Source organism: Salminus brasiliensis, unplaced genomic scaffold (genome assembly GCF_030463535.1).
Source record: "Salminus brasiliensis unplaced genomic scaffold, fSalBra1.hap2 scaffold_169, whole genome shotgun sequence".
Lineage (NCBI taxonomy): Eukaryota > Metazoa > Chordata > Actinopteri > Characiformes > Bryconidae > Salminus > Salminus brasiliensis.
The window spans coordinates 5,741-16,989 of record NW_027326700.1 but is presented as its reverse complement, the minus strand read 5'-3'; the positions used below and the strand labels follow the sequence as shown (position 1 = coordinate 16,989).

The 11,249-nt window shown below is 47.4% G+C and overlaps 1 protein-coding gene across 1 annotated transcript; it reads right to left on the bottom strand.

Moving 5' to 3' along the window:
• Positions 1–426: 426 nt before the first annotated feature.
• Positions 427–10,956, bottom strand: LOC140548897 (transmembrane protein 132D-like). The gene is made up of 5 exons (XM_072672080.1): positions 10,755–10,956; positions 8,244–8,517; positions 6,974–7,165; positions 3,408–3,950; positions 427–3,163 (listed from the first exon to the last, which is right to left on the bottom strand). Exons 1-5 carry the CDS (start codon positions 10,916–10,918, stop codon positions 2,528–2,530), a joined length of 1,809 nt encoding a protein of 602 aa, XP_072528181.1. The 5' UTR covers positions 10,919–10,956; the 3' UTR covers positions 427–2,527.
• Positions 10,957–11,249: the final 293 nt, after the last annotated feature.

The following is an 11,249-nucleotide window of genomic DNA, read 5'->3' as shown; positions in this document are numbered from 1 at the left end:
CCATCCCCTCTACTGCAGCTTTACACCGTAAGAAGGACCTCCTATAGAGCTCCGGCAAAACCACACGGATGAATGAGGTGAGGAACAATGTGGGGAATGTCTGACAGTCAGCCGCCAGAATGGAAAACACCTTTCATAAAGAGTGAAATTCAAAGGAAATTATGGGCGTCAGAAGACCTCTTTCAGGTTTAACTCGCAGGCATGAAAGGGAGAAGATCAATATAGAGAAAGCAGTGACGGAGTTCTATACATCCCCGGTTATCTTTAGAAAGCTATCTACAGCATAATTCATTTCGTTTAATGAAATGGAAATGGACCTTGAAGGAGAATGGATGACCGTGTTGGACGCGTGCAGAGACGCCCTGACAGCGCTCCCTATCTGCGAAACGCACAGAATGACCCAGCGTACGGTTCGGGCGCTCCGTAATATTCACAAGGGGTTTGGAATCACTTTATTTACATCCTATTTCTCATAATAACACTTACAAATAAATATTGCATTCTTACATGTCTACATTTCCACGCTACCGGTCGTCCTGTGTGAATATATGTTCACCTGAGCATTCGGAAACACGGGGAAAGGGAAAGGGGTCGTCTCTCTTTCCCCGGAAAGAGTCTCTAATAAATTAACCGTCAGGGAAAAGAACTTCAGATCAGACATACAAAAGATAAACAGTTAACAAACCCCGGGAAACAGAGCGGGTAGGGAGGGCACATGTACATCAGTAAATAATAATAAAATAAAAAAGATCACGGACCGGAACCGGGGCGGTAACTGACCACGTCTGTCTGAGGGCGGATAGTGTGGTCAGGACTATTGGGCTTTATTGAAACAATCAAACGTTTCGGGTTCGGGTTTTTACAGGGTCCGGTGGTTCCTCATTATAGCAGAAGCTCGTGACCTCAGGCAGACCGTGGGCCAATACTCTAGTCTTGCTGATCTACAGCCGGTCCACAGTCCAAGTTCTGAGAGTTTAGACTCTGGGCTCAGATCAGCTCAGATGACCATTATGCAAGTCTGTCCTAATTTTGTGCAAACGGACGATGTAATACAGCGGTCAGACTCCAGACAGTCACAGTCCCTCTTTTATCAGTAGAGTTCATCCTCTCTTCTCTAGAAGATCCAAATCCAGTTCCGGTTTGAATGATCGCAGTCCATCAGTCTTCTTTAAATGGTCAGAGTTCATCATTAATCCTCTGGATTGTGTGTGTGTGTGTGTGTGTGTACACTCCACCTGTCTCTGCTGTTTTAACTGGTCTGTGTTCCAGGACGGTGTGTGAGGTGTTTGCTGCTTTGGGCTTTTTATTGTTGTTCGATTTCCCACAGTAACGGAGGTGTGTGTGTGTGTTTTTTTCTTGTCCTGGAACTCCTCACAGCAGTGTGTTTAAATGCATATTGCACACTCATACACTCATACACACACTCATACACTCATACACACACTCATACACTCATATACACACTCATACACACACTCAGTGCTGACAGCACAGAGGGGAACATAAGGAACAGAATGAGAGAGCATACTGAGTCTAAAACAGCTTATTTCCCAGCTCTCTCTCTCTCTCTCACACACACATACACACTCGTATACACACACACTCGTATACACACACACTCCAAACTAAAACAAAAACAGGAAACTGATTTCAAAAGCAATAATGACTTCCTCTTCACTCCAGTCTGGACTGTAATTTCTCTCTCTCTCTCTCTCTCTCACTCCCTCTCTCTCGCTCTCTCTTCCTCTCTCTCTCTCCCTCCCTCTCGCTCTCTCTCTTCCTCTATCTCTCTCTCTCCCTCCCTCTCTCTCTCTCTCTCTCTTCCTCTCTCTCTCACTCCCTCTCTCTCGCTCTCTCTTCCTCTCTCTCTCTCCCTCCCTCCCTCTCGCTCTCTCTCTTCCTCTATCTCTCTCTCTCCCTCCCTCTCTCTCTCTCTCTTCCTCTCTCTCACTGCCTCTCTCTCTCGCTCTCTCTCTCTCACTCCCTCTCTCTCTCTCTCTCTTCCTCTCTTTCTCTCCCTCTATCTCTTCCTCCCTCTCTCTCTCCCTCTATCTCTTCCTCCCTCTCTCTCTGTCTCTCTCTCTCTCTCCCTCTCTCTCTCTCTCCCTCTCTCTCTCTCTCATTCTCTCTCTCTCTCTCCTCTTGCTCGTCCAGGCTCGTTCAGGTCCATGTATGTAATTTTTGTGCCAGATGAAATGCCCATCCCTCGGTGCCCGCTCGCTCTCGCCCTCCACCTGTTCTGCGGTGTAGTGTCCGTCTGTAACGGAGTTGGTTTCTCAGGTTGACGAGTTCGTCCTCCGTCACTGTTGATCAGAGGAGAGCCGAGTTTCTCTCCCTCGTATTGTTTGTGTGAATGAATCTCCTCTGTCTTTATGCCCCTCCCCTTTCCTCTCTCCTCAGTGCAAAGGCATTACAGGTGAGTTTGTAGTTAGTCTATTCTCTCTCTCTCTCGCTCTCTCTCTCTCGCTCTCTATCACGCTTTTGCTCTCTCTCTCTCTCTCTCTCTCTCTCGCTCGATTTCTTCCTTTCACAGATTGTCTTGAAGTCTCTCCATGTACGTTCGGAGCTCAGCCGATTGGCCCAGGTCCATGTCCTGGCACACCCACTTTATATCGTCTTCGTTGCCGATGAGGACGGAGTTGGTGTAGGGCCCACCCTCGTCTGGCAGCACCGTGGCAAACGAGGTGAACTTGACCCTCTTGCGCTTGGAGACGCTGGGCGAGTTGTTGAGCGGCTCAGTTTTGCCCCCGTTCGGATCGGGCATGGTTCGGGGCAAAACCTGCGAGTGGGTGGAGCTACCTTTCTGAGCCCCACCCCCATTCAGCAGGTACTTGCTCTCCTCGCATCCCTCGTTCCGGTCAATCGCCGTGGTGCACTCATCGCCGGGCCCCAGCACACCGCCGCGGTCGCCGTGGCGATCCATCAGGTCAGTGCCGAGATCATTGCCGAGCCACACCCAGTCGTGGGCGTGGTTCATGTTTCCCTGCTCCAGCACGGGAAGCTGCTTGTGGCGGTAGCGGAAGGCGAAGCTGACGCAGTTGATGAGGAAGACCAGGATGGCCAGGCAGAAGACCCCCAACAGCGCGTACATCCCGATCTCCAGGTCAGAAAGGCGCCGAGGATTATGGGTAAGGTCACTTCCAGTCCCGCCTGGCAGCTCCACCTGTTCGAAAACAACAAATGATTATCACAGCTGTTAATTAAGCTCCACCCAGACATGCCTGTCTTTCTGATCCAGGCATATTTTAATGGATCCTTTGTTTTTACCACTGTGTTCTGGCAGAGCGCCCTCTGGCGTCCTCTAGGTGCCATTAACAGACGTTTTTCCCAGCCTGCAGCAGTGAGGAGCCCCTCAGAATGGGACAGTTTAGAGGTACTGACATTAATAATGTTGTTGTTGTTGTTACCTGTGCTGGGATGCTGTAGTCTCCAGGGCTGTTTTGCCCCCCCGCCTGTTTCCTGCCCTGGTTACGGCTGGTTATGCTGGACTTTGTAGTGGTGGTGACCTTCCGCAGCGCTCCCTCCTCTCTCTCCGTGTGCTTCCAGCCGTCAGGGCTGTTGTTTTTATCCTGCTCCACCACCTTCTGCCTCTGCTCGCTGGTGCTGTTGTCAGTCCCTCCATCCCCACCCCCCTCTTCCATCGCCCGAGTCTTCTGGCCCACGTCGTTCTGGCCGAACTTGACCTGGACGCTGCCCACACCCATTGCCAGCACACTCTTCCTCTTGGACTTCTGGCAGGTCTCTGAAATGACCATCTCCACACGCACCAGTGGCCCCTGGCCTTCGCCTTCGGCCACCACCACTGACCACTGCTGGGGGTGGTCTTGATAGGTGGAGACCACTCGCTCGTCCAGGGAAGTGGCAGTCAGCGTGAAGTCTTTTGGGTCGTAGACGTCCAGCGGGGTCACGGAGCCGTCACTGTACTGAATCCAAGCACTGATTACTGCTTCCTGTAGAGAGAGAGAGAGCGAGCGAGAGAGTCAGACTCCGTTTATAAATATTCTACTGCTGAGATTCTATTAAAGAACTGATGAATGGATGCTGCTGAACATTACACACACCATAATACCCTCATCTGCAGGATGATAAGGGTGCGAGCAGCCAGTCTGCTGCAGTAACAGCCTCTACTCTACTCAGATGTTGGATGATTAGATCTGACTCTCCAACTCATCCCAAAAGTACTGGATGGAGCTCCACCACCATCATTCCAGAGAACACAGTTCTTCCACAGCTCCTCAATGCTGGGGGGCTTTATACCCCTTTAGCCCACACCTGGCATTAGACATGATGACCTTAGGGTCACATAATCATCCTGCTCCAGAGCGTCCCATTCTATTGGTCAGTGCTTTTCTATGGAGGATATACAGCTGAACTGACTCAGTAGAAAGGGGTGTCTAGATACTTTTGGCCACGCAGAGTGCCCCGAGGTACGTGTTGGGGGTGTTTTTAACGCAGCTGTTTTGAGAGTGAAGTAGAGCAGTTAAAAGGCTTTTCTTCCAGCCTCCGACCCGAGCGACCACATCATTAATCAACCTGCTGAAGCTGTTTCTCTTAATAAAAACGCATCAGTTCTGCATTTCCAATCAGACGCGTGCAGGAAGAGCCGGCTGCTTTATTTTTTTAATCAGAAAGGCTGTTTTAGTAAGCGACACTTCAGCCCGTTAACAGACTAATCAAATCCTGAACGCTGGAAACAATCATTTCTCTCCTCCACCACAAATAAACTCACAAAACACTCCTGAGGAGGTTAAGTGATGACAAACTCCTTCAGAGAATTTCCCAATTATCCTGTCAACAGCACATAAACACTGCCTTAGAAAACCCTTCCTCACAAACAGCCGTGTGAGCGAGCACGGAGCAGAGGAAAGGCTTTCATTCTGTGCTCTAATGTGTTTTATCATTCATATAAATAAGCTGGAGAGGCAAACCGGGGCTTTTTCACACGGTTACTGGCAGTAGTAGTTGTTTACACACTAACACACAGCCTTACTGTGGCTATCAGTACTGATTAGGCCAGTGCGAGTGGGGCTGAGCACTGAAGACACGGCTCTGCATGTGTTCAGTTACTGCGTTTTTATTGTTTTTATTGTTTTTATTGTTTTGTCGAGCCGAGGCCCAGAGAGAGCACAGCTGGCCTCTGACTCCTCCAGAAAGGGCTAGAAGGTGCTTCTCCCCGTCGCTTCGTTGTAGTGTGGAGGGAAAGCACCGTCTACCCACCCTTGGAGAGAGCAAGGCCAATTGTGCTCTGGGGGTCTCGGCTGCTGATGGCTAGCAGCACGACTCACTTCTGGTGAATAAAGTGAAGGTGAGTTTGGTGAATATTGAAGCTCAGTTCTCAGCGTTAAAGAACCGTGTAGGAACATGTTCTGTCTCTCAGCCTCAGCTGGATTTGAACCGGTGATCCTCTGATCATCCTGACACTGCCTTGGTCTACTGGACCACTGGGGGGCCTCTTCCCCTTAACTCCCCTTTTTCAGTTCTGAAGTGTGGACCCTTCCCCTGCTAGAGCACACAACACACGTATGGTGAGTTTGATGAATATAGGAGCTCAGTTCTTCTACAGAAGAAAGTGGATTCCCAATTCTCAGGGCCTCAGCTGCCAGGACTGGATTTGAACCTCTGCTCATCATGACAGTGCCTTAGTCCACTGGACCACTCGGGAAGGCTCCTTCCCCTCTTCCTTTTTTCCACTTCTGAAGCGCACTAAAACACTCCTGCAGGCCAGAGCCTTCAGCCTGATGTATTTTTATGAAGTGAAGGTGATTCAGCATGACTGGGATTTGAACCAGATCCTCTGATCATGGTGACAGTGCTTTAGTCCACTGGACCACTTGGGGGGCCTCCTTCACTCTCAGTGCTTTTCTAATGATTTGGAAGAAAGTTGATCTCCAATTCTCAGCTGCCAGGACTTGGATTGGAACTGTAATCCATCCTCTGATCAGGGTGACCACTTGGTGGTCCCCTCCCCCTACCACAGCCCCAAGAAAAACCTAAAACTAAACTCACACTAAAACACTCCTGCAGGCCAGAGCCTTCAGGCTGACGTATTTGTAGAAAATGAAGGAGATTCTGATGATTAATGAACTCAGTCCACTGGACCACCTGGGGGTCATGTTTTTCACGTGTTTCTGCTGCATCCCTGCTGCTATCAATCAGTTCTACAGAAGCCCCTCCTGGATCACTCAGTGGAACACTATCAGGCTCCGCCTCTTTCTCATCTCCTACACCTGTGTCTTGTTAGTCTACTACCACACACCGCTTCAGTCACAGTAACATTAGCCTACTTTTACTGTCCATAAATACAGAAATGATTGGAATATGATGCTGCTTCTCTACAGTCACCACAGAGTTCAACGTATCTGCAAGAATCAGCTGGTCCATACTGGTCAGTTAGAAATGAGATATTTCTATAACTTCTATAACTTTTCTATGAACTGAGCTCTGGATAACTCCCATCATTACAGAGCTTTCTAAACCAACTAAGTTCTAATTATAGAATTATAATTAGAAATAAACAGAAAAGCTTGTACACCACCGGCTTCACAGCAGGAGGAGGAACCTGCTGACCCTTCAGTGGACGTTGTGTTGGAGTATTTCTATTGGTCCATTCATCCTCAGACTCTGATCCAGTGTAAAGAACAATCCACCTGCAGCATGCAGTACAGCCTTAAACAGAGGGTCCGTTGGGGGGTTTAATGACGGCAGTGGTTTATAGAGCCTCGGCAGCTCTGCTGATTTTATTCAGATCAGACTGAAGCAGCAAAATCAGGTGTTTCGTTCAATCATTTTCAGGAGCTCATTAATAAGTTAATAATCAATCAATAATAAACTGGTTTCTGTTATTAGTGATTTCCTGTTTCCACTTTTCTCCACAGTGTGAAGGAGGGGGTTCTGTAGAGCTGAGTTATTGGACCCTGTGCAGCAGCAGTGATGCAGCTTTACTGCAGTGTGTGTATGTGTGTGTAAGACTCACCTGTTTCGGTGTGTGTAGCAGGTCCTGCGCAGTAGCGCTGATGTATAAAGCTTTAGTGTGTGTGGCGCTGGCCTGCAGGCTCAGGGATAAGGAGCCCACCAGCTGGACCCCCAGGTCTGTGATGGTCACCTTATCGTCCAGAACAGTGATGGTCCTCTCAGCCAGGATAGAATCAGACAGAGGAGAGATTACCTGCAACACACACACCAGGTTCAAATACTAAATGTCTAGAGCCTGCACAAAAGCAATATAATTTATTATTGTTATTATTATTATTATTATTATTATTATCATCAAACAGTTTTATTAACATTGTTTTACTGTTTATATTTACATGTACCATACAGATCACCCCCCCCCCCCCCCCCCTGCAGAATCAGCAGCTGGTACTTCACACACACACACACTCACACAAAGACAGCAGAAAATCAGGTGATGTGATAACTGAGGAGTGTGAGAGAGAGAGAGAGAGAGAGAGAGAGAGAAAGGGACATATAGTGTACATAGAATAGAGAGCGAAAGGGCAGAGAGTGTGTGTGTGTGAGAGAGAGAGGACAGTGAGTTAAACTGAACTGTACATGTGTGACAGCAGAATTCACACAGTGTCAGAACAAAACACACACACAGAACTGTGTTTTACATGAAAGATGACAAAACACTGTCTGAACAAATATATATATCCTGTGTGTGTGTGTGTGTGTGTGTCTTTTTCTATCTCTCTGTCTTTCACCTCTCTCTCGGCTGTGCTGTGATTGGCTGTATCACCTGGTTATCACACTCAGGTGAGTTTCCTGTGTGATCAGAACCTGCTGCTCCGTTTCAGTTCTACAGTAACGTGAGAACATCAGGAGCCCCATCAGACCATCTGAACACACTGAACCATCTGTGAGCTTGATCAGGTGATCAGCACTGAGAGAACTCACACACCTGCAGAAACGCCTTTAATCATCAGTTACTAAATAGAATTAATAGAAATGTCATTTTCCTGTGAGGAGAAAGTTCAACACACACGTATCTTCTAATGTGTAGAATCAGAGTCAGGAGCAGAAGATCAGCTGCAGATGATCAGATCATGGTTGGAGAGGATTATTCTGGAGGAGTCTGGAGTCTGATCTAAACCTCAGACGTTTAGTCTGGTCTGATCTTGATGGTTGAAGTGAGGGGTGAAGATCACCATGGTCAGATCCAGAGAGCTCCCTGAGGCCTTCAGAAAGAAGGGTGGAGGTGCAGAGGAGTCTGGGAAGGGCGTTAAAAAGATGTGTGTGTGTACCTGTATGGTGGTGATGCCCAGGTCCCTCCCCATCAGCACTCTGCCGTCAATGAGCCGGGCGATCCGTGGATCCTCCACCTTCAGGAACTCCAGCACCAGCTCTGTGATGTCAGCCGACCAATCAGAGCCCAGCATATGGATGAGGTCACCACCCGGGTCAGCCGGCTCTGCCACGAAGTGTGTGAGGACACGGACGAGAGCGTACTGATACTGCAGTGTACAGCCCTTCCCCTTCCTCTCATCATCATCATCATCCTCACTGTCCCTCGTCGGCCTGAGGGCACAGGGGCAGGGTTACATAAAATACACACTGACATAACACCATCAACCTCCACCCAAACACCATCAACCTCCACCCAAACACCATCTAATGCCCCAATCTTTACCAAATTCACACTTATTGAGAATTTCTTTTCCTCTGAAGAATCTCTTTTGATCGTTGCTATGGTAATGCTAACTAGCAGCCCTATGGAGTTTCCAGTGCAAAGTTAGCATTATGCTAATGAAGGTGTGCATAAACTGGCCCAAGGCCTTGCAGGAATTTGGCTGGAGGGTAAATCTATTAGCTGATCCAGGTTTAGAGTGTTCCAGAGGCACACGCTGGTCTGCTGGACTAGTCAGGAGCTGGTTACTGGTTTGAGAACACCTGCGCATGCTTTTGATCTTCTAAGATGTTTCTGCTCTTTTTGATGTAAGATTTAAGTTTAATATGTTAAAAGCAGAGCGTCCATCCTGCCGTCTCCTGACCCACACACACCTCACCACTCCCAGCCTTTTTGTTCAATGTAGGAGTGTGTGATTACTCACAATTTCCTCCTCTCCCAAAGAGCTCAGAGTGTGTGTGTGTGTGTGTGTGTGTGTGTGTGTGTTAGATGACAGTGTGGTGTCTTTAAAGGCATCGAGGGACAGAAATTGGCCAAATTGAAAAATGGGCCCAGCAGACAGAGTGAAGGCCGTTGGCAAGCTTGTACAATAATAACACACACACACTCACACACACACTCAGTCACACTGTCCAGCAGGGGAATGGACGTGGCGACAGTGGATCCGCTGTGGTTTGTGTGTGTGTGTGTCATGTTTGTGTGAAAACATTCACAACAACAAAACAACCATTGGAGAGAAATCAGTCTGTTAACCTGAGCTGAAGTAAACACACCTCTATATCAGAGGCGGAGCTACAGTCTCTCATTAGGGTGAATATTAATAAGGCTCTAAATGTAGGTATTGTGATATACACTGAGGAGGAGGAGCTACAGTCTCTCATTAGGGTGAATATTAATAACGCTCTAAATGTAGGTATTGTGATATACACTGAGGAGGCGGAGCTACAGTCTCTCATTAGGGTGAATATTAATAACTCTCTAAATGTAGGTATTGTGATATACACTGAGGAGGCGGAGCTACAGTCTCTCATTAGGGTGAATATTAATAATTCTAAATGTAGGTATTGTGATATACACTGAGGAGGCGGAGCTACAGTCTCTCATTAGGGTGAATATTAATAACGCTCTAAATGTAGGTATTGTGACATACACTGAGGAGGCGGAGCTACAGTCTCTCATTAGGGTGAATATTAATAACGCTCTAAATGTAGGTATTGTGATATACACTGAGGAGGAGGAGCTACAGTCTCTCATTAGGGTGAATATTAATAACGGTCTAAATGTAGGTATTGTGATATACACTGAGGAGGAGGAGCTACAGTCTCTCATTAGGGTGAATATTAATAACGGTCTAAATGTAGGTATTGTGATATACACTGAGGAGGCGGAGCTACAGTCTCTCATTAGGGTGAATATTAATAACGCTCTAAATGTAGGTATTGTGACATACACTGAGGAGGCGGAGCTACAGTCTCTCATTAGGGTGAATATTAATAACGCTCTAAATGTAGGTATTGTGATATACACTGAGGAGGCGGAGCTACAGTCTCTCATTAGGGTGAATATTAATAACGCTCTAAATGTAGGTATTGTGATATACACTGAGGAGGCGGAGCTACAGTCTCTCATTAGGGTGAATATTAATAACGCTCTAAATGTAGGTATTGTGATATACACTGAGGAGGCGGAGCTACAGTCTCTCATTAGGGTGAATATTAATAACTCTCTAAATGTAGGTATTGTGATATACACTTAGGAGGCGGAGCTACAGTCTCTCATTAGGGTGAACATTAATAACACTCTAAATGTAGGTATTGTGATATACACTGAGGAGGCGGAGCTACAGTCTCTCATTAGGGTGAATATTAATAACGCTCTAAATGTAGGTATTGTGATTTACACTGAGGAGGCGGGGCTACAGTCTCTCATTAGGGTGAATATTAATAACGCTCTAAATGTAGGTATTGTGATATACACTGAGGAGGAGGAGCTACAGTCTCTCATTAGGGTGAATATTAATAACACTCTAAATGTAGGTATTGTGATATAAACTGAGGAGGCGGAGCTACAGTCTCTCATTAGGGTGAATATTAATAATAAATAAATGTAGGCACAATAGTAAACACACCTTTTGTTGGTGGTGATGGGTACTCTCCATCCTTTGATCTGGCTCAGTTCCACATCAGAGACATCAATTTGCAGCGGTAACCGTGGCACCCAGACGGTGAGCTCCAATTGGCTACTCAGGTACAGGTATGTGAAATTCACATAGAGAGAGACACGCCCTCTCATTTCCTTCCCGTTCACCAGCACCTCATCACACGCTGGAGAGACCTGGAGAGACAGGGGAGAGAGAGCAGTCCCTACTGAGACATTGTGGCCAATTTTATAGAAACACCTCTGTAGCCATATGATCATCACCCCCCCTAATCACCCCCCTCCTCCTCCCAATCACCCTCTCCATCAGTGGAAACAGACCAGCATAGGACCTCCACTTGACCACGACTGGGTGGTGGTCTGTTCTCAGCCCAGCAGGAACACTGTGGTGCAGTGGTGTGTGTGTGTGTGTGTGTGTGGTGCTGGTACCAGTGTGTATCTCCCTCTCCTTCTCGCTCGCTTCCCC

Coding starts and splice junctions, on each gene's coding strand:
- LOC140548897 (XM_072672080.1), bottom strand. CDS start 10,918: ATGAGAGGGCGTGTCTCTCTCTATGTGAATTTCACATACCTGTACCTG. Junction 8,518..10,754: donor CCCATCACCACCAACAAAAG/GTGTGTTTACTA, acceptor CTGTGCCCTCAG/GCCGACGAGGGACAGTGAGG. Junction 3,164..3,407: donor ACTACAGCATCCCAGCACAG/GTAACAACAACA, acceptor GTTTTCGAACAG/GTGGAGCTGCCAGGCGGGAC.